Source organism: Cygnus olor, chromosome 15, assembly GCF_009769625.2.
Source record: "Cygnus olor isolate bCygOlo1 chromosome 15, bCygOlo1.pri.v2, whole genome shotgun sequence".
NCBI lineage: Eukaryota > Metazoa > Chordata > Aves > Anseriformes > Anatidae > Cygnus > Cygnus olor.
This window is the reverse complement of record NC_049183.1, coordinates 9,411,361-9,434,869: the sequence shown is the minus strand read 5'-3', so window position 1 is coordinate 9,434,869 and position 23,509 is coordinate 9,411,361. Positions and strand designations below refer to the sequence as shown.

The 23,509-nt window shown below is 41.5% G+C and overlaps 2 protein-coding genes across 4 annotated transcripts in view; one reads left to right on the top strand and one right to left on the bottom strand.

Moving 5' to 3' along the window:
* The first annotated feature begins 6,065 nt into the window (after nucleotides 1–6,065).
* GPRC5B (G protein-coupled receptor class C group 5 member B) lies at nucleotides 6,066–22,705 on the top strand. 3 transcript variants are annotated; one of them, XM_040574822.1, is made up of 4 exons: nucleotides 6,066–6,252; nucleotides 12,142–13,155; nucleotides 17,648–17,760; nucleotides 19,141–22,705. In XM_040574822.1, the coding sequence occupies exons 2-4, from the start codon at nucleotides 12,150–12,152 to the stop codon at nucleotides 19,183–19,185; spliced, it is 1,164 nt and encodes a 387-aa protein (XP_040430756.1). In that variant the 5' UTR covers nucleotides 6,066–6,252; nucleotides 12,142–12,149; the 3' UTR covers nucleotides 19,186–22,705. The 3 variants fall into 3 exon arrangements, with proteins under 3 accessions (XP_040430756.1, XP_040430758.1, XP_040430757.1); XM_040574824.1 differs by lacking the exon at nucleotides 6,066–6,252 and adding an exon at nucleotides 6,984–7,008; XM_040574823.1 differs by lacking the exon at nucleotides 6,066–6,252 and adding an exon at nucleotides 8,136–8,322.
* Nucleotides 13,162–23,509, bottom strand: part of IQCK (IQ motif containing K) — a 51,198-nt gene continuing 40,850 nt past the window's right edge. The window contains exon 7 of the mRNA XM_040574830.1: nucleotides 13,162–14,240. Within this exon, the coding sequence (XP_040430764.1) occupies nucleotides 14,215–14,240 (26 nt within the window). The 3' untranslated portion in view covers nucleotides 13,162–14,214. The remainder of the gene's footprint in view (nucleotides 14,241–23,509) is intronic.

Here is a 23,509-nt window from a genome sequence, read left to right as displayed (position 1 = left end):
GATTTTAGAAAGAGCTATGCAGAGGGATGCTCCATCGGAATAAATGGTAAAGAGGCAGTTTTGCAGTTCAGCACTTGCTGTCCAGCTCAGCAACTCATTTCTGTGTCTTAAACAGAAGAAAAACCCCTCTGAAGAGCATCTTTCAGGCAGTACATACCTGCTGTCAGGTGTGGGGAGGAGCAGGGTCCTCCAACGGGGAGAACAGAGCACACCCCAGTCCCATAGTCCAGCCATGAACTCAGACCATCTCTTGTTTACGTAGGTTGAGGTTCTGGCCCAAAGACTGGCAGAAAATGAGCCACCAGTGAAAAGAGATGTGAGAGAGGGGCTAGGACAAGCCTGAAAGAGCTTTTTAGAGCAATTCTCCTCCTTTCCTGTGAAAGCTACAGAGCAGATCTTCTGTAAAGGTCCTTTGATTCCCGTTGAACTCTGCAGGGCAATACTGAGACCTGGCCCTTTCTTCAGGTCCTGTTGCATCCACAGCCTAATACAATGAAAATCCACCGCAGGCAGAATAGCTGGTTTTGTTTGGTTGTTTTGCCTTTCCCTTGAGTGTTGGTTATGGCTTATTTTTAAACTACTGGTTGCTCTCATTAAGCTTACTGGGACAAGATTTTTCCCCCACTGTGATGAGATCTTGGTTTCCTTTGAAATATAACTCCATGAAACCTGGACATTTTCCGAAACAGGAAGACTTTTGGGATCTTAATCTAGTTCCAGTCACAGAATTACTGCTCTGTTTAGGGTTAGATAAAGCAGGACCATCTCGGTGGTGACATTTCGAAAAAAAGCTGGATCTTTCATTCATCAGACTCTGTTCCTGAGATGCTGGAGAGCAGCCCGGTGGCCAGTAGGTGACAGTCTTTCCAACAGAAAAAACCTGGGCAGCTCACAAAGAGGGGTTGTTTCCTGTTCTGTCAGAATGTAAATGTTATTTATTTCTGCTTATACATATAGACAGTCCGCAACGGGGGAAATATTTTTCAGCTAGCATGCCAGTAAAAGGTAAGGTCAGCAAAGCTCTTGAGTGTGGTTTCCTGACCTCCCAAGAGGAGATATGACAAAGGAGGACATTAATGGTACTGTAGATGAGGCACTAACACAACTCTTAGCTGCATTCAGAAAAAAAAATACCTTTACGTCTCAGTGCAGGTTCAAGGCTAGCATAGTTAAAAAATAAAAATAAAAAATCTTAAAAATCAAACTCACATGAAACATAAGCACATTCAAGCTGGCACAGTCACACCAGCTGATACCTCCGACGTGAGAGAACAGCACGTACAAAACCTGTATGTGCATTTAGGTGGCTGCAACATTTTTTTTGCTGCAGCCTTAGGCAGAGCTTGTGTCTGGAACACAAACTCCTCCTATGAACACAGTCATGTGTCTACAACACAACTGCTTGCAGTGACCAAGACAACCTTTGTAGCAAAAGCTAAGAAAATATTCTCTTTGTTCATTTAGCCACTGTGCACATTACTTACTGGAATGGCTGAACCTTGTTTAAAATCCAAAGGAATAGTAATAAAAAATAAAAAATAAAAAACGCTGGAATGGATCAATAAGAACCATAATGAGTGATTTAAGGGAAAAATGAAAACCCATGGGTAGAGCGAGGTTTTCTACTCCACAACCATTTAATTTACTTTCTAACGTAAAGCTGGCACTCTGAGACACCCCACTGCACCCACCAGCATCCACAGCTAATCTCCAGAAAGAAGCTCTATGGTGTCAAACAGAAATTAACAATTCTGGCAAGGGTCACTAGCTCCCCAACACATGCAATTTTAAGGCAATGTTCTCAGGCCAGAAAGAGAAAGCTACACATCCTTTGTCTCATCAGATCTATTTCAACAGAACTGAGACTTTGCCTGAGCAAAGGTCAAGTACAAACTTTTAAAATCTGAATGGTTTGGCCAGCTTGAGAGGTATCTGTCTAGCTGGAGCCTCAGACAGCGTGTAACTTCACAATTCCACAAGAGATGTACTTATTTAAACATCTATGGCAGCTTTTCCTTGCGAAATGAGGATTTGAAGGTATACAAAAATAAGATTTTTAACCACCTATGTCTGGTGCCACATAACATCTTGATCTGAATTGTGCATTAATCAAATTCTGCCAGGTGCATTCGATTTTAACTTGTCCATGTTTCTTTGCAGCATTTATTCATCAGTCATGTAGTAAAGAAATGTGTTGAGAAAACAAACAAATATCGTATTGACTGCATTGTAAACTTGGCCTGTATTGCTGCTCTCTTGTCCTGGTGTTGAGAGCTGACTGCTAAGTGGTAACACTCACTGCCTTTGCGTATACTGCGAGTCAAGACAAGCGATGGGTAGGTGCAATGCTATAAAAAGCGTGTTGTTACCTTGGTTTGTCCAACCCAAGTTGAAAAACAGGTGTGATTGGGATCTGAATGTGGATGTGACATCCAACACCATGGCCTTTTTCCCACACTATCCATGCACCTTTCTTTTGTACTATGAATACAAGTTGTACTGGATTACATTTATCTTTAATGTTTTAGTAATTCTTTCTCCTCCGTGTGTCCATCTCCTTCCTTTCATCCATCTTTTGCTTCCAATTGATTTCGAAACTCTTTTCTTCTTTCATTTCCCATTCTCCTCTTCTCCTCCCTGAATTTAACAGAGTCCTGTGGACAGCAGACTCTGCCTTGGCAGTGCAAGGAGCAATGTGTGAAACCCTCTGCAGTTATGGAGAAATCATCTTGCAGTGGCCACACAAATCTTGCTGTCTCCTTGATGCTGCTAATCAATGACAGCATCAGGATTTGTATCTTGCCCTGATAAAAAGCAGGGCAAATATTAGGCAAATTAATCATGCTGCAGGGATTTGTGTAATGACAAGTACCTCTCTGCTTGTGGGTCAGAAATGGTGTAAATCAACCGCGTACTGGGGAAAGTCCATCCAGTATCTCCTTCTTCTCTTCAGTTTTGTTCATCACTGGGGCATCTGAACATCTAGGAAGTGATACCACAGCCTGGTCACCCTGTGATGAAGCCACGTGGATTGTCTCAGGGTCTTCTTCCAAAGACTGCTAGAAAGGAGGCTGCTTCATAGACTGAACCGTGCTCAGGAGGGCTGGCTTCATCTCATGTGGTGCAGTCCTGTCTCTGCCTGGGGCCTCTCTACATGCTCCCATAATGAAAAAAAAAAAAAAAAAAAAAAGCAATGCAGACTTAACAATCCCCACCATTTCCATGTACCTACTGCTGATCTTGCAATGAAATATTCTGCTTAAATTACACCGGCATGAGCACAGTCCCATGCTGGTAGGAGCCACAAAATCACTCTACCAAGTGTACAGGTTCTGCAGGACTTGCTGTACAACAAGAAAGCTGCTGGTGAAATACTGTTTGACAGCTTTTCAGGAAGCATGACACCTTCCTGGCTTGCTGAAGGGGGGGAGAGAATAGAGGATGGAAATTGCCTTTATCTCAGGTTGGGAGACAGAAGAAATTCTGAAACAAGGATGACAGGCTGTGGCAATATGGGTTTGGCATTTGTTGATAGGTGAGTGCCATCCACTCAGGGCTGCTGTAATGCACTCTCGCTCTCTGCTGTCACGTACTGCTAAAAGCAGTGCTGCAGAAGAGAAAAATCTGGGGATATGCAGTGTCACACAGGCTCTCTGTTTACATATTACCATAAGCTGGAAGTCAAATATTGGAAAAAGATAAAAACAGTATTTTTTTTTTAAGTTGAGCATAATATATGCCCAGTGTAAAGAAAAATAAGTATTATGTGGTTTTATCAGTCTTTCAGAGACAGACAAAAGCAATGAGTTTACTTCTTAAGTCCTCTGCTCTGAGAAGTATTGCATGGCATAATCAGTTTTCTAAATTTCCCCTTTACCTGGGCCTTGCACATCTCACCCCTTCCCCAGCCTCCTCTGAGCAGCGCTCACATGCAGGCAGCCGCTGGCTGCAGCCACAGCAGGGTGCACTTCACGGGCAGTCGTAGCAAGTGGGGTAGGAGCTGGGAGCACCACTTTCAACCAGGGAATTCCTACGGCCCACCTGGCTCACAGCTGCTGCTCCACCCTTCTACCTTCTCATTCTCTTGGGGGAAGGAATGAGCTAGTGGTTTGCTGATGAAAATTCTTTTCCCCTTAATAAAAACATATTTCAGAACATATTTTTAAAGTTAACTACCAGAAAAAAGTAATGCAAAGGGAGCTATGGTTTAGTCCAACTACTCTACAATAGTCCTTGGTAATTCTGTGTTCTATCCTTCACAGTTTCATGGCAGCTAATACTAAAAAAAATGCTTCATTGGACAGAAATCAGGCTTATTTGTTAATGCTCCACCAGTAATTGTTGAGAGGAGCATTATCTTCCATGCTCTGCCAGTAAAAGGCAAATGGAGGAGGCCATTTCCTTTACTGGTACCAAGAGTTGTGGTAGGGATGCACAGAGGGAAGGGAACAATGACAAAAATTTGCATTTGCTGAAGGGCTCAGTACATTGCTCCATTGTGAACAGGCCAAGACCTTTATCACATGAATTCTTGTGATTCATCTTCCCCTCTGGTCTACCTCGCTGTATCCAGCGCGGTACAGAGAACTCTGTGTCTTTCTTTATATACAAGAAGGTCTTTGCTTGTTACTGTAGTACGCGGGTGCTGGCTCACGCTCCCGAGCCGGAGCGGGGGTACAGGCGGAGCTGGTGAATCGGTACTTTTTACTCTCCTGCCAGGCTGCCGAGTGACCTTGGGCAGCTCACAGCCACTTCACTTCTCACTGCCTCAGTTTCTGTAAAATTTTCCTGGTTTACTTTGTATAGCGCGTAGATATCGACTGATGCAAGGGCAGGGTATTATTGCTTACATGTGACTCAAATAACGCCAGTGCCTAAAATCCAGAATCAGCAAGGGAGAAAAGAGCAGAAACGTGAAATTGTTCTGTTGCAGCTGTTCTCCTCCTGCTGCCCAGCCTACACACAGGGAATCGCATTGCAACAGCACCATCTGATTTACCGCACGTCAGCTACCCTGAGAAGTTCAGGTAACCCCCCAGGACATAACAAGTGACATCTAAATGAACCCATGCATGCTAGCATGAGGCTGTTTAAAGGTTACAGATCTGTGTTGGAGAGCACATTTCGGCAGTTTCCCTTTGAAAGGCTCTGAATATGGAAGCCTGGCAAGATGCACAGCGCGCTACCTGCGGTCAGGAAGGACAGGTGTCCATCGCTCCTCACTGACAACGCCGTTGCACTTGTGTCTGCCCAGTTTCCCATTAGCAGTTTGAAAGCATCAGAACACTGACGTACAACACACAGCGGCTGCCAGTCACAGGGGCGTCACACAGATGTACTCTAAAGGCTTAAAAGGCAGACAAGTTTCTGCTGTTCAATGAACATCACCAATTGAAGCTGTCTTTCCCTGCTACAAATAACTCCTTCTGAAGTCTGCAGGAAGCCCTGTCCTGTGAACACAGCATCTGCTTTCGGAGGGGTTGCAGCTTTCCCAGAGCTGGGCTGTGCAGAAGCTGGGAAGGGGGAAATGAGCTGCTCATTGTGAGCTGGGAGGCACCGACCGGCTCCAAGCATCGCCTTTGCGGGGCCCCATGCGCTCACAGGGCCTATTCCTGAATTGTGCTGCATAAGCAACCTGGAAAATGTCGCTTGCTCAATACAGTTTCTCTCTTCTGAATGTCTAAGGTAGCAGCAGGTTGGACACGTGCATTGGAGGCAGACGGGGTGAATATTTCCAGCCCATCGCAAACCCCCAGCTGCCACGGAACTGCGAAGCCTCCCTCCCCTGACATCCCCAAACCAGCCGGAGGTGTGCACACGCAGCCGACCAGCCGGGATGGGTTTGCAGCCCGTATTTCTCGCACCCCGTCCGCACAGCACCGGGGCGCGGAGGACCGCACGCCTGGGTGTGCACGGCGCTTGCTCCCCGTGCCCCGCGGTCCCCGCACCTCGCAGCAGCAATCCGGCGGGGCTGGGGGCGAGCCGTGCCGTGCCGGTGCCCGTGGAGGTGGATACGTGCCGAGCCGAGCCGTGCCGGGGCGGGGCGGTGGGAGGGGGCTGGCCGCCGGGTCGTAGCGCAGCGGGGCGGAGGGTGCAGAGCAGGGCGGGCAGCGCACCGCTCCGTGCCGTGCCGGGGCCAGGCGCTCCATGAGCAGCCTCGGGGGGGCTCGGTGCTCGCAGGCTCCGGGATGTGACTTGCGGCGGGCAGGCGGACGCAGCTGCCCCTCCGGCCTCGGCTGCAGCAGCCAGCGGGTGAGTGGTCCCCGGTCCCGGTCCCTATTTCCCAGCCCTCGGTCCCTGTTCCCCGGTCCCTATTCCCCAGTTCCCGGCCCACGGAGGTGTCGGCCCCGCGCTGTGCCCGCGGAATTAGCCCGCTGGCCGGCAGCAGACAGCAGGCTGCAGGGAGTCCGGCAGGGGGATTAGGGTGGATATAGGGCAGGAGAGGGGGGCGGAGGAGGGGGCTGCCCCCGCCGGGAAGGGCTGGCGAGGAGGGGGCTCTGAGCCAGGCTGGGGGAGGGAGAGAGAGCCTGGGAGGACAGAGGGGAGAGGAAGGAGCGGGGGGCCGAAGGGGAGCGGGCTGGAGCGGGCTCGGTGCGGGCGGGGAGGTGGAGGCGGTGCGGGAGGATTAAGGGGGAGCGGGGAAGCGGCTGCAGGCGGGGGCTGCCCGGCCCCGCGCCCCCCGGTACCGGGCGCTGTGCTTCGGGCCGGGCAACGGGACCGGGACCGGGGGGAGAAGCCTTTTGCTGGCCCCTGGCTGCTCCTTTCTGCCCGGTCCCGGCCTCAGCTGGAAGGTGGGAGCCCCAGGTCGGGGTGCAGCGCGACTCGGGAGGGCTAAGCACCGCCAGCGGTTTAATTTCCACTTAATAAAAAGCCCTCCCTCTGTACTGCTTCTGCCCAAAGCTAAAGAGCGATAGGATTTAGCACTTATGTGAACCCTTTGTTTACGCCTGACCTAATGTTTATCCCAAGGCTAACAGGATTTCCTGCCCGCTGAACCTCGACACCTCGGTGGGTTCTCGTTGCTGGAGCACGGAGCCTGTGTGATGCTTTACATGCTGCTTATCAGCCGGGAATGTGGGTGCTGTGGTGTTGTCTCACTGCATCAGGGCCATCAGGTGAAGGGAACCCCTCTGTCACGAGGCTGTGACATGAAGAGAAACAGTTTTGAGAATTAGCAAAGCAAAGAAAAAACATTGATTGGTGTCATTGGTCGATAGTAGCATAATAAGACCAGACTTTATAGTCATAAGCATTTAGGCACAGAGGATATACAGGGTCTGACCAAAGGAAATGGTGAGCACCTAGAACAGCTGAAAGATCATTTCATATTACATTCAGCATCGCAAAGTATTTCTAAATGAAAACACATCTTCCTACATCTTTTGGAGTGGGGTCATGCTTTCTGTAGCTGTGAGCATTACGTGCGTTATTCCAACGCAGGGTAAATCCGAACCAGGGTTGTGTTTTTGCATACAAAGTGCAATTGCACTATTAATTATTATTCTAGAAATACATCTCCTCAGTAGTCTGATCTTGGCTTGGCTGTTGCTGCTCTGTTATCAGTCTTGGAGCTCATTCTTCAAATCTGATCAAAAGCAGCTGGCAGAGATCCTGTGTTGTGATTAATTCCTCGCTTGCTACCATCTCTCCACAACACTTGGTGGTGGGGGCGGTTTTCTTTGGAAATGCTACAGTGAACCAGTCTTCTGCCTGTGCATGGCAGAACAGGTTACTATTTGTGCTACTACTGCTTTTATTTACTGGGCTGTTTTCCTTTTCTGAGATTGGATGCATTCTCCTGTGTCAGTTGATTAATGTTAGGACTGTAAAAAGGGGATCGGACAATGCATCTAACCGTAAATAACATAAACCTTTGCATGGTTACAGATTTATTCTTGCTATAGATATTCTCTAACAGCATACAGCAGCATGTGTTTGACTAGGTAAGAGATTTGCAGTCTTTGGTCAGAAGGCTTCAGCTCTTGAAAGCCTCGCTGATTTTTAACCATGACAACTTTTTGATGACAACTGTGAGATTTTTCTCTTTCTGCTCAGTTGCTTGCAATTGTACTTTGTACCGCTGGGGCAGCTCCGTGTCTGCCATTTCTGTACCGGTTCTCGCACTGTCCCCTACACCTGATAGCGCAGGGGACTTCACTCTGCTGCAAACAGCAGTTTGTGCTTGGTAACTGAGTACAGATTTTGGACTGAAAATTGAGGACTGGATTTGCAAGCCATCCTACTGTTTGTTTGCTGCTTATGCCTGAAATACCTAAAGCTCCTTGGTTCATTTTATGTGCTTGTGATTGCTCTCGGGTCCAGGTATGGTGGCTTAGCCAGTCGTACTGCAATTTGGAGGGGGATCTGGGGACAAAAAAAATCAAGCTGATTTCCTTCTGTATTAACAGTTTCATTCAACTCTGCCGGAGTTACGTTGGTGTCGCTGACTGTGTCTGTGCTGGAATGTTTCTGTGACATTTCTGCATTACTATTGCTGTAGCTCTCTGGTGGTAGCAGGAGTGAGGTGCCAGTCAAACAGAGAGCTATTGTTACTGCTGAGAGGTTGCGTAACTTTGCTGAGAGCTAATCTAGACATAAAGAGGTAAAAATACTACTCTCCTACAGTCACTGATTTATGTAGCTACTGGGAATAATAAGCAGAGACGAGATTCTGTAGTAAAATCGAGATGCGCGGGCTTCTGCCTCTCCACCCACAACACAGGCTTGAGGAAGGCATTATATTAACAAGAAACCCATACTGATATACTTTGCTTTTCCAAAACAACTTTTCTGGAAAAAAAGGCTTTATAGTTTTCCCTTTTACTTACTGAGTTTGTGGTTTCAGCTAAAGCTAAAACTTCAGTGTTGTAATGCAGTTTTTCCTCGTCTATATACCAGTGAGAGTTCAGTGCTGAGTAACAGTGCTAGCAAGAGGTTTTGGGCTGGTATCATAATGGGGCTTGTATATTAATGTTGCCAGTTCTTACCTAGTCGGGCAGAAGTATGTAGTAAACTGGTTGCAAATGTGGCTATATATATAGCAGTGACAAGGAGAAGCTTCCTCATTTGGAGGAAGTCCAGTTTGAAAGCTTTGATGTAGAAAGCATCTACTGTTCAGCATGACTTGCTGACATGTGATGGGAATGTGATTGCACACCAAGAATACCTGTCAGCAATCCTAGAGATTTCTTGTTTTATACTGTAACTACATTGGAGCTTTCTAAGAGAACTACTGTTTATTTCTGTCGGCTCTCCCAAAAGTAATTTCACAGATGGAAGAAACTTGGGAAAACTCCCGAGTTGAACATCTCTGAATTTCTGTGTTTCCCTCTTTCCTAAAGAGACTACTCCTTCAAGCAAGGGAAAATACTCCAAATGTATTAACCCTCCCTTCGCAAACACTTCCAAATAGGAAGAGGAAACAAATGATGGGCTGACAATATGACTGCTTACCCATGCAGCACAATCTCCATGGAAACAGACTGTCCTAGAATAGCTCAATCACATGAGGGTTACATGACATGAATAAAGTAACCAGAAAACTGGAAAATATCTTAGAACTAGAGATACTTGCACTTAATTCATTACCCCCCAGGTCTTTGGAGAGCAGTGAATAAACAAAGCTAGTATTAAAACCAATTTAGTGCATGTATATCATCATTTGTAAGTAAGTGATAGGGTAGTGGAAAATTAACATGATCCTCATTTAAAGGGCTGTTTATTGTTTCCAATTTGGGAGACATTGTCTGAGGATGAGTTTTGAGTAACTTTCCACATGACCTCCTGCTTCTTGAAATTGGTACCCATGGTTTGCAGCATTGCCTTAGATCCTAGTGGATTTCCTCCCTTTGTACCAGCAGGTGCTGACCGTTCCCCACTTTTTTTTTTTTTTGGATGTTTTGGATATCCTAAAAAGTAAATGCACTAGTTGGAGTAAGAACCGCCTATGTGTAGAAGGGATTCTGAAGTTACCTTCAGAATGTTTCCTTCTAGTTAATTCTGTACTCGTAAAGAGATTTATTGAGCATAACCATTTTCAATAGGAAAATGAATATATTTCACTGATGATTAATTTTCTTTCTGTAAAGTCAGTGTTTTTACCGTGTTATGACAGTCATTGAGAAACCTGTTATACAAATCAGGTACAAATAAGTAAATCATCTACCATTTCACCATAAAGAAAATTACAGTTAGGTAGGAAAAAATCTTCAGTCATTAGCTGCCAGTCATTGTATCGTTAGAACATTTTAGCCCTTCCAACAGTGTGAGGATACTGTAATTTCTGTGGGCAGGCACAGCTCATTCATTACTCTTCTCTTGTTTGTCCAATGCCCTATCACCTTATTTGTCACAGCTTCTGCTTCAGAGATGAAATTTTGTAATAAGCTTTTCTGTCTGTTGCATAAATGAAGACCATAAAGTCATTACGCATTTATATTAGCACATTTGCTGTCTTGGTTCCTCTAATAGGAAAGTGTAATTTCCATCATTCGTCTCCTGGCAGTAGCCTAAAATGGGCACTGTTCATTATTCAGCGAAAGGGGATGAACATTAGCTTAAAGATTGAGATTCTCAAGATTTAACTTTGCTTGTTATAGGATTATAATGCACCGGAAGAAAACCCATAGTGCTCATCTGTAATAGACACTGCACTGTTTTGTGCAGTGTGTGTAAATAGTTTTGGCACTGGTTAGGACTGATTATGTCCAATGTAACAACATTGCATTGTTACTTTAAACCACTTTCAACTCATTAAAATTTTTGATGTTTTCATTAAACACATTTCTGATTTATAAAACACCTTTATATGAGTAATCATTTAGGGCTTTGTGTAAGTTGTAAAAAAGCTACTGATAGTGTCTCTGTTTTTTTGCTGTGTATCTTAAACATGTCATGTGAGCTACATGAGTAACATTAGTGCCTGCTTCCACGGTGCTTTTCTTCCATACGTTCTCCATACACCATATAATGAAATTCTTATTCTGAGCATTTTCACCCAGGCATGCAGTTCATATCACTGAATGTAATCCTACTGAAATCTGCAGCACTAATTATGCAAGTGAAGGTTAACAGGATGAGGTTTCATATCTGGTACACGTAGTGTTTACTCTCTCTGGGACAGATTGTTCATTTAAACGTTACATTTTTAACAATCTCCTGCTTTGCTAAGTAAAAGCAAATGGCGTAACATATATCTTTTTAAATCACCTAATCTGTGTTCTGCTTAAAACTAGGAATTTGTCTTGACTTGCTGGAATTTGTTCAGATTTTTGGTCCTGATGATTGAGCGTGATATGTGGTGTTCCTGGGGAGTTTACAATTGTTCACTCTGTAGGCTGAAGAAAGTGATGCTCTGTTTTTTGTTGTTTCACTGAATGGCTTTAGATTTGCTAAGAAGCACAAAGAGACATTCATTTTTGATGAGTTGATTGATGACACTACATGTGTGCACCATTGTTGCAGAATATGAGATTTCTCTAGCCAACCATTCCCATTCGCAAATGCAATCTAATACCTGGGCTTTGGAAGAGGATGAAAGGAATGAATATCATAACTGCCTATTGACTGAGGATGAAAACAAGATTTTCCTTTTAAAAAAAAAAAAGCCCAATGTTTATTTTCAGACTTCTTTCTCTCTCTCTCTCTCTTTTTTTTTTTAAAGAGGGGTGGGGATGGGGGGAGGGAGGAGAGAGGGGGTAACTCTATCATTATTCCAGTAAAGGAGCAAGCCTCTGAAATAGTCTAATTCAGATACAACTTACACTTGTATCAGGTCCAGTGCAATTCGCACATTCTTTAAGAAGTCAAATTTGAACAGTAAAATACTGTAGATAATGTATGATTTCACAACGTGATAAATTGTTTCTTCTGGTCGTGTTTTAGGATATTTGCAGGGGTGGTGATGGGAAATGTTTTCAATCTATGCAAATGCAGAAACGAATCAGTTTGTACTCAGCGTACAAGGTAAAAGTAACTTTCTGGGAGGGCAGCACAAGGGGATAGGGGTAGGCTAATTCAACTGGAAATTCAGTGCAAAAAAAAAATGTAAACGTGAGCTACTAAAACAGGCTGTACTTCCAATTCCTGTGAAATCCTCCAAAGTGACCTGTAGCTAAACAAACAAATGTTTTATTGTCTCAGACAGAAAAATGAAAACCTACCCAGCCATTGGTTTCTTCCTCCTCTTCGTGATCAGCTATGGCTCTTCTGAAAACTCCAGCATGCCGAGAGGGTGCGGACTGGATCTCCTCCCGCAGTACGTGTACCTGTGTGACCTGGATGCCATTTGGGGAATAGTTGTGGAGGCAGTTGCGGGAGCAGGTGTGCTGACAACGTTACTGCTGATGCTGATTTTGCTGGTGAGGCTGCCCTTCATCAAGGAGAAAGAGAAGAAGAGCCCCCTGGGAATGCACTTCCTCTTTCTTTTTGGGACTCTTGGACTGTTTGGGCTGACATTTGCTTTCATCATCCAAGAAGATGAAATGGTGTGTTCTACCCGAAGGTTTCTATGGGGAGTTATCTTTGCTTTGTGCTTCTCGTGCTTGCTAGCTCAAGCCTGGAGACTTCGTAGACTAGTTCGACATGGGAAAAGTCCATCTGGCTGGCATCTAGCTGGTGTGGCAATATGCCTGATGCTCGTTCAGGTCATTATTGCAACCGAGTGGTTAATACTAACAGTTGTCAGAGATAACAAGTTGGCCTGCAGCTACGAACCAATGGATTTTGCTATGGCTTTGATTTACGTTATGTTCCTGATGGTATTTACCATGGGGTTTTCTCTTTTCACTCTCTGTGGAAAGTTTAAGAAATGGAAGAAAAATGGAGTATGTCTCATTATAACACTTTTTTTTTCCATTCTGATTTGGGTAGCCTGGATGACTATGTACCTCTTTGGTAATGCTGAACTAAAGAGAAGAGACAAATGGAGTGATCCCACTCTTGCTATTGCACTGGTGTCCAGTGGTTGGGTGTTTGTTATTTTTCATGCTATCCCTGAGGTCCACTGTACCATCCTTCCATCACAGCAGGAAAACACTCCCAATTATTTTGATACTTCACAGCCAAGGATGCGTGAAACTGCTTTTGAGGAAGATATACAGCTTCCTCGGAGCTACATGGAAAATAAAGCCTTTTCAATGGATGAACATAATGCAGGTAAGAATTTACAATTTTTCTGTAGTAGCAAAGAAAATAATCTGTATGAGATGTTTTTCAGGTATTCAGAACAAGGCTCATTACATTTTTTTTTTTTACATTGCATATAGCTCACTTTTAAAATGTTTGTTAAGAAGTCAATTAAGAAAATAGTAAAGGAAAAACAATACAGAAAATATGTTTGGTTAGAATGAGTCTTGTTTTTTTCATTGAAAAAATGAACAACACCAAAAGCAGAAGGAAAACACTGGAAATATAACTTCTATTTTCAAATAACGTGAATAACATTTTTGTCATTACTAGCAACACTTTATATGAAGTATTTTTTTTAAAACCCAAGAAAAAAATCAAGTAAGTTCTCCATGTTACAAAGTGTTCAGTCTCTTCAGCAACAAAATAATTATTACTAATCATACTACCTTTAGCATAGTAATCATGCTACCAGTAATAGCATAGGACTTTGCTATTTCGTGACACTGGAGAAAAAAATGCAAGGTGGCATACAGGCAAGGTCAAAGACAGTTTTTGTCCTGAAGACTTTAACATGTGAACAGAATACGCAGAGACAGGTTTCAAGGTAATGGTTGCTTTCCTTGTCATAGCTGTTTGGTGACACGTAATGAAAATTTGCAATGAAAATGTTTGAGTGATTACCGAAAGGGCCAGAGCCAAACTGTTTGTTTAAGAGATCTAAACCATTGCTGAAAGTTTAACACACATCAGAAAATATACAGGGATGCTTATGTGACCAGTGATGTGACTAGCCTGATGGTGTTGTGTAGGGTAGGTTGTGTTCTGGTGAAGTCCCACAATTGGACAAAGGATTTTGGTACTACACAAACTGCTTTTCATTCACTGTAATTGACACGAGAACTTTGGCATCCCAGCCAATGGCTATCCAGGCACTTTACCTTTGTTTTCATCTTTACGCATCATTGTTTTCCTCTGGTTTTGATGTTTCCTATGGATGTAGACCAGACATGTAGGAAAAGAGCACTCTTGTTTGTGACAGTGTCGGGTCAGGAAAGTATTTCCCCTCCAAGTGCTTTAGCAGGAACTTTAAAGGTCTCCTCCTTGCATGGAAGCTTTGAACAGAAAGGAGTTAAGATCCTGTGAGTATGTAACACAGGTAGTGATAAAACAAACAAAAGTCACGAGGATGAAAGAATGGTTATTTATTACTACTGTTCCAAAGAAGCAGAGGCAGCTTCACCATAGACTGTAAGTGCACTCATCTTTCTTTTTTTTTTTTTTTTTTTTTACCGCCCTCCAACTCCCATTAAATTAATTTCATAGTAAGGTAACTGCAGCGACTTCAGTGGAGTTATTTCTGACTAAGGCAGATATAAGAAGAAAATTGGATCTTTCACCCTGTATTATTCTCATTCATGCATACATTTAAAAAAACAGAAGATCCTGTTTTATCTAGTCATTCAGTGATCAAGTTTTTTAGTGAAATGGATTAACGTATGATAGCTATAAAATAATTATAGTATGTATTATAGTGTAATTTATGATGTTATGTTTTAATCTATCTGAATACAAAATAGATTTCCTTATCTGATACCCTTATTAATATTTATCATAATAAATGCACGTCATTCCTATTCCCATGGCATGTGGAAGAAGGATATGTTTTTAATAAACCAAAACAGATTCATTATTCCTTTTTACTGGTTCTCTAACTTATGTACAGAATTACAATGACAGGGTTTGGAGACAAAACTTACTCACATGGTAGAGAGTAGAAGTAACTTACTCACATGGTAGAGAGTAAAAGTAAATACAAGTAAAAATATTCAAGTCACATATTATGGCTGCAAGTGTTAATTTAAGTCACATCACTGCACTGATGGCTGTCAGTGGCTAAGCACCCAGAATCCATTAGCAATTGACTCTTTGGAGGTATATAGAGAATAATCTTTTCTGCTATTCGTTTAATTAACCTCAATTCAAGAATTTGTCTTTAAGAGTTCAGGGATTAAAGGAGGGATACTTTCTTCAATAATAATAATGACGTTTAAGAATAACAACGATACGTAAATTTTGGAAGATGTGATTTATGGTTGGACTTGGTGATCCTGAAGCTCTTTTCCAACCTAGGTGATTCTGTGATTCTCTGACTAGAAAACATCTTTTGATTCCCTGACTGTAAAATTTGTTTAAATAAGTGGTTAGCTTTAAATGGAAAACATGTTTGGTTAAATGTATTTTCCATTAATTCATTCTGTATAAAGCAAATTTGCTTTCCTTTTTTTCTTTTAAGACTTTAATAAGCATTCTAAGAATCTGAATAAGCTTTAAACTATTGGTTCAAATAAGCATATGGTCTCAGTTTTTCCTTTTTCTCATTAAAAAATAGCTCCAAGTTATACATACCTACAAGAGCTGTTCTATTCCAGGAATACCATTAAGTATTAATAAAGCAAAACAGTTTTAAATTCAGTTATTTAAACAACATACTGATCTGGGCTTTTAATATTCATGTGATAGATATGTTGAAATATCTACTTAGAAGAATTATTTTCATTCCCATGTCTTCTAAAAAATATTAGTAAAGTATTTAGAATCCCTGGAAAAGGGCAACTTAAATGAATTCTCAGTGCTCTCTCAAAGTGCAATGCTCAATAACAGGGCAACTTCTGCAAGGCAAATAGGATTTGTCTTATACATGAAAAACCTGGATAAGAAATGTGGAGTGCTACAACTGTCAAGAAACCCAAGCCCAATAAGCTCTGTTACTGAATTTCATTTAATAACTTTTAGTACTAAAAGTCATCCTCTGAGCCAGTGCCTAAAAACAAAGCTAACTAAATTTAAAATGTGCGTTAAAAGGAGACTATGACATGACATTTACTCAAACCTTCTTGGCAACTTTCTCTCTGATTCTCATGTTGGAAATATTTTAGACTAACGGCAGTAATAGGGAAGGAAAACTCAGCAATCTGAAACTAAATTTACTGTCACTTAAAAATAGTTTTGAAATGAACGTGTAAATTATATACTGAAACGTGTAAATGTTTTAATGGTCATATGCATTATAGAGAGATCTTTTTTCTTTGTGCGTACTATCAAATATCAGAGCAATCAGTTGCCTAACACACAATAAGAAGCAAAACTACAAAGAAGGAATACTACTGACCCTGAGGTAGTTAAATATAAAATAAAAGATACATAATCTAGTGTAGGGGGTTTCATCTTTTGTCCTCTCGGTGTTCTGCAAAATGTATCTATATAGTGTGTGTATATATATAATCTTAAAATGTAGAGCAGTTAGGGTTCTGTATATAATTAAAGAAAACAGCTGAGCAGTTGCAGAGCTGGATTTCTAAATATCTGTGCTAAATGAATACTATTCTTCATCTCTGTGCACAACACCCAAAGAGAAGGGCAGCAGTGGACAGAGGAATGTGTATGGCAGTAGGATCCATTTAAATCTTGTTGCACACAGTGCAATGATATTAAATCCTGACTTCATTGAAGTTTATGCTGAAATTCCTCTAAACTTCAGTTCATCCTCAATTTCAGCTAGAGAGCTGAGTATTGTAATTTCAATTAAATCTCAGAGAAATTCTTGCCCCAGGTGCTAGATCCAGGCATGTTTCTATTTACCAGCTGACAGATGAGTATTGCCCGCTGTAACCGCTCAAGCAGCGTGTATAAATGAGCTCTGTTCCCTGGCCACATCTGAATTCAGTGAAGCCATTATTTACCCCTGAAGTAAAATAGAGTATGTGTGTGTCAGTCCCCGGACTGGTTTAGAGGGAAAGAAGCACATCCCTAACTACGCACCACTCATTCAGAACATACATCTTGAATCCAAACTTGTGCTGCAGTTAATGGAGACACTAATGTAGTTCTGCTATAAACACTCAGAAGGACAGTCAGCATCTCTCTAGTCTCAGTTAATTGCCGTGTTTAAGCTATTCGAAAGCAATATTTACTTCATATTTCTAGTTTCGCAGAGTAAATATAATCTGAAACATCTGGAAAATCCTTATGTGCTCGTCATGCTGAAGTAATGCTCATGGGGACTGTGAGCATGCTTGCTGGCTCAAGCAATGTTTTGGATCTCTGTCCTCTGAGTTTGATAGAAAGCAAAGGGTAATATCATTTTACTTAACCCCACAGTATCCAGACTGATAGAGGAAGTGTTTTGCAGAAAGCACTGTGCAAGATGCATCACAGGTTCACTGACTGAAGACATTAAACACCTGGTGAAATGAGACTAAGCAAAGTTTGAGAAACTTTTCCTGTTCCACAGCAAACAGTTAATTTTATGTAAAACTGATTTCTTTTCTGCAATCCATCCCCAATTCTGTACAAAAACCTGCTGTTCAAAAGCAATGTGAAAACTAGTATGGCAGCATAAAAGTTAAAATCAATGGCACAGTTCCCAGTAACTAAACTGGAAGATTAAACTTTTATGATTTCAAAGGAGATGCACAGCTCTGACCGGGTTCTAAGAACAATCTCTCTTTTCTAAACACAGCGCTAAGGACGGCAGGATTTCGAAACGGCAGTTTGGGAAGCCGACCTAGTGCTCCCTTTAGAAGCAATGTTTATCAGCCAACTGAGATGGCAGTTGTGCTAAATGGTGGGACTGTAAGTATCAAAACATGATGATTTAAGAAATCTTTGCTTTGTACTGATATGCAACTGCTCCTAATGGAAAAGCCTTCTGCATTTAGCTTATTCATAGCAGGGTGAAAGCTATAAATGAAAATTCAGGGAGCAAGTATGCATGTAATGCTCCTCTTCCCCTCTAGAAAAGATGTAATTACAAAGTATTTCTTACTTCCTTACTTAGCCATTCACATTTTGCATTGTAGCTTGGGTGAACCAAGTTCTTTGGTGACTCTAAATGACCCCTTTGAACTAGGCTTGTGTTAAGTTTGTTAACTAGTAAGTGACACAGTTTCCCACCTGATTTTTTTCAACATTTTGTGAGTCACACAAGTGTTTCAAGCCAGTACTTTACTTTAAATAACAATCATTGTTGCAGATAACGGTGGTCTCTCACCTATCTTCCATTTTCTTGTAAAATGTCCATAATTCTTTGTGAGTTACATATGTGTGGATCTCTGTGAAAGAGATTCATAAAAGAGGAGTATAGAATATTTTAATGATAACAACATAGATTTTTCTCTCTCAGGCAATAGTTTGGCATGCTGTTATTTGATACACCTGTTTTTTGCAGCCTTGCAGTTGTAAGAATGGCTTAGTGATCTGATGCCAAACAGGCTTTCTAAATGTTTTTTGCATGATGTTTAATTTGCAGTTAAGAAATCGCATATAGTAGGCATAATGTTGAAAAATAATTTTCATCCCCATGTTTTTTCATGCATACCAACACGCTTGTTAAAAATTTACCCATGAGCCAGTTTATACTCATGTGAGTTGGGCTTTTTTATTTTGAATCATGAGCTGATTCCATAACTCAGCCTCTACATTTAAAGCCAAAGAATGCTATCTGATTGCAGGTCTCTTCTTTTGTTTGTAATTAAGTACAGTTTTGTTTGGGTTTAGTAAGCAAGAGAGATTAGGTACGAGGATTCTGCAGTGTGGGTAATACAGTGGGAAACATACTGACTTGAATAAAATGACGCTTGTGCTTTGCTGTCAGTAATGAATAGCTTCCTTTCGATACTTGGATTCATCTGTTCCAGTATTTTCTGATACCAGAATATGCAGCTCAGGAAAAAGGCAGTTTAAGGATGATAAGATGCTAGAGAATTTGTTTTGTTCTGAGGTGGATACAGAGCTTACTAGAGAGCATTAGATAGTAAAATGAGAGAGAAATGCATTTATAGTCATGGCTTTTACAGAGAGGTAAATGCACTGTATGGGTTGAACATGAGTTTCATTGCATCATTTTGCTCTGGAAATGCTGGCTCTAAAGCTGACGTGTACATGTAGCATGGTAACACTGATGTCTGAACACACTAGATTTCTCAGTTATGGGTTTATTATCCTTATTTGCAGATACCAACTGCTCCGCCAAGTTACACTGGACGACACCTCTGGTGAAAGGCTGTAGGCTGTAGAGAATAAGAATCCTTGTTGCAGATTTTGTTCCCTGGCAGTGTGTCTTTGAGGGAGGAATCCATAGCAGTACCAGAACAAAGCAACAGAACATCCAGGAGCTTGTGAAATCCTACAGAGGATTTTGTGTAAACGTGAACACCACTGAACTGATAAACTAATTGCAAAAACAAAATTGTAAGCCTGAAGCTGAATCTGATTTAAAATAGAAGTAGGCACACTTCAAAATGAAAGAGAGGGATACTGTATTCTGAAATGTAAGATATTCTCTTGTCTGTAACTAGTGTGCGAGGCAACCCTGATTTTGGTTGCCAGCTGCTTGCAAAATACCCTCCTTTCACCTAAACTTAATTCACGTTGCCACAAAAGATTGCCACTACAGTGTGAAAACATACAGGATTTCTTTCCATTTTGCTCCTTTTACCTTCATTTCCAATGTCATGAAAAGTACCTTGTTCGCTTCATTATCTAGCTGTACTGTAACATCATGTAGCATCACGTGCAGTCAAGCATTGTCATTCTGTGGCAACTCAATTACCATTACACTGTAGGTTGATATTCTTCTCTTTAAAAAACCCGTGTATGAAAGCAGTTCTGGAGAGACAAAAGGTCTGTGCACGGTTTATGGGAGTTACGGAGCTTCTTGAGGCAGAGAAGAAGTGTAGGTCCAGCATAGTCAGCTCTCTCCAGAAGCCTGGAATCGGATTCCCTCTTATTCCTCAACCCCAGGTGCGAGCAGAGCCACGCGCATTGTCACTTCTCCTACAGAAGAAGCCATGAAAAGAAACTTTGGAGGGATATGCTTTGCAAAGACTTAGCTGGGGAGAGAACATGACTCGCGTTTGCCAGAAGTATGTTCGTTGTGATGGTGGATGATGGGCGACCCACCGCACGACACAAGCCAGTCTGGGCTGGTAGGCTGATACTGTCGAGCAGGAATTTGGTGGCAGCTGAAAAGTACTGATCACCTGTCAGGAGAAACTCAGCAGCATATAGGGTCAAGGCCTCTGTTTCTAATCCTTGTTCATATGAGTAGTCCCATTGACTGCAGTTGTTTGTGCATTTAACTGTGGTTGTGTGTTTTAGTGCCTAGTGGGTAGAATCTCCTTTCTGGAGGTGGTTTGTCGTTGTTTTTGTTTCTTAAGGTGGTTTCTTCCCTTGTCCTCCCCCCCACCTCCACTTCTTTGAGTTGATATAAGGCAGAATTTCTCAAAGCTTTTTATCTTTGTTTACTCCAGGTTATTTGAAAGGTTCCCATTGCCCATTGTTTGTGCCATGGTTTTCATTACGTTTAAGCAATCATTCCTTTATTTAACATTTAATACATATCAGACATTGAAAACATCATTGTATCTTCACTGTTTGGCCAATGTTAATCTTAGCTTTCCTCGATACTAAAAGCAAATTGTTTTTACTTGAGGGCATAGGAAACATATAACAAATAAACTTTGCATATGCTATAATAAAAATATATATTTTCAAACTAAAAAATATAATGTACAAATAACCGAATAGCTTAGTAGCTTCACAGAAAGAAGTTACTTGCTGTATACTGCAAAAGAAATAAGCGTTTTATTTTTCAAGAGTCTTCCTGATTCTCCATGTACCTCCATTTCTACTGAATTAGGAACCTAGTCCTGCAGACTTGTACTCCCACGAGCAGTCTGGGTCTACATACAGGTACAGAGGCTGCAAGACCAGTCCCTACGTGTTGCACACAGATATGTGTATATATATATGAAAAAATATATATTGCCATTCTTGCCATGATCATCTTATAGGATTTTATTTCACAGCCCTTCCCCTCCAGAAGCAATGGTTTTCTGTCATGCATGAATAAAGGAGCACGTTAGCTCAATGTCAGATATTCCCCCCTGCCCTTCCCTCCTCAAGGCAAAGGAAGCATGTGCTTGTTGTAGGGATTGCTTATTTTACTTTGTGAGTAACTAGATGGCCTAGGTAACCAAGTAGGGTAGGGGTGGATATTGCATGCTATCCAGTGACTTAGAAATACATTTTGCTTGTTAAAAGCAAAGCTTTGATCAAATAAGGTAACATTTATGATAGCAACAGTTACCCAGAAGTTGCATCATTTGGAAGAATATAAAACCCCTTATCATCACTTGCCTGCAGGGTTTTGTTTTAAAAAAAATCAGAAAACTACTGTAAAAACATATAAGATGACCATGGCATAAATCGTAGGCCAGCTTTCTTTTAAAAGGTTTATCATGCTACAGCCGAGATTTATGAACTATAATACACATTTTACAGACCTTGGACAAAAACTGTATGAGATATAGTTCTCTTAAGAAATAGTGGTTTTTTTCTTTTTCTAGATGTGACTGAATTGATAAATAGAGTTCCCAATCCTGCTCATAATGAAGCTGATTGGAATTTAAGGCCTTATACAAAAATATGGCCAGATCCTACAATCTGCTATTCACATGACTACTGTCCTTGGTTGGTCACATGAACTATTTACACCATTGCAAAGTAGCAGGATTGGGCTTAACTTGTGGTGAAGGTGTGGCAATAGATTAGGAGGGTCTTTACTTTCCAACTTCATACAATTAGTAATAAGCAATTTTTTTGTAAGTCACTAATTTGTTATGTAAAATGCCCCAAATAAAAATGTAATTGAAGAAAGGCACTTTTATGTTAACTTATATTTCTGTTACAGTAAACACATTGTTTACTTTTGCCTTTTATGAGTTATCTAGAATGTAGAGCATCTGTGAACAACATAAGTAAGTGTAAGCACAAGCCTTTCACTGTTCAGTTAATTTTAATTAGCTTTTACGCTATAAAAGCTACTATGTTGTCCCTTGATGGTATGTGCTTGTGGTGTTTCCATACAGAAATTGTAAAGCATCTGAAAAACAAGATTTATAATAACTGGCTTCTGATCAATGGCTAGAAAAGAGTCCAAAGCCATACTTCACAGGTCCTGTCCTCCTTTCAGAGGAGCTGAGGGTGTTTGACACTTGCCAGAAAATATGTAGCATCTTCAGAATAGCACTCTCAGTACATGCACTTGTTTCTACAAACAACGTACATGAGATGTAGAACTAGATGTTTCTGTTTTTAGTGTAAACACAGGCGTCTTGGTTGGCTTTGGAGCTTGATGCCTTGGGCCTAACCAAAGGCAATGCAAAAGGGAGCACTGTAGCTTTTATAATAAAACTATTGGACTATTCTACCAACTTACAGGATTACAAAGCAGGTGCTTTTTATTAATTGATGAGAGCTAAAGCTCATTTTTGATAGATAATATATTTATTAAATGTATTAATGTGTGTTTTATAACGTACCTTTTTTTCCCGCTGATTGTTGCATACTGGTATCTTATTAAGTACATCTTTAAAGGATTTTCAAGACAATCAATGTGTACCATGATGACTGTACATAAGTATACAAAACTACAAAGGTTGTAAAGCATGGGCAAATGTTTTATTTTCAAAATGCTGTTCTTAACGAGAATAAAGGCTTTACTATTTACTTACAATATTTGTGTTAATTTGGTGTTAAAATCCACCTTTTTTCATTTCAACTTTGCTCATATTGCAGAAATAAAGGAAACTCTCTCCTAAAGGTTAGGGCAAGATTCCTCTACCTTTGGTCACATTCCTATGCTTGCCCCTAGCTCTGGCACCTCTCAAACCCTCTGTGAGCTAGGCAAGGAGCTGAGCAGACAAGCTCCTAAAATTACAACTAATTTTGATTCTTCCAGTTGGCTCAGCAGTTTCCTGAACCAGCTCAAGCGCTTGTGAAAAGGGGGGGGACAGGACCACACAGCTGTGGTTGAAGAACACAGAACTGTGGCAACCCTGATGTTTTATCAGAGTTCTTCCTCAAAAATATTTTGTTTTCCTGATCTGGTAAAACACCAGCATCATGAAGCAGGAAAAAAAAAGGGGGGGTGGGTCCTGGTATAACAGTGCAGATGAAGTCTGCCTAAGTGATGGAATAAATTCATGTTGAACCACAGCAGCACTACCTGGTATCCACATTTTATTATGCTTTTCTTGAAATTGACTGGGCCATTGTTGGACTTGTATGGAATTAGTAGGAGAACTGCAAGTATCTTCTCTGTGAAATTTTAAAGGCCTAAGTAGGGCTAAGCTTGACAAGACTGAATTAAAAAATAATGAGGGGACCTTAGCAGGGGGCCCAATCCACTTTTTATTCTGCTTGCGCCTTATGTAAGTAAGTACACGTATGCGAGATCATTGAAAACACTGTCCCTGTGATCTTCATTTTACACTTTCTCAACACATGTGCTAAGCGATAACAAAAGGCCCTTCAAGTT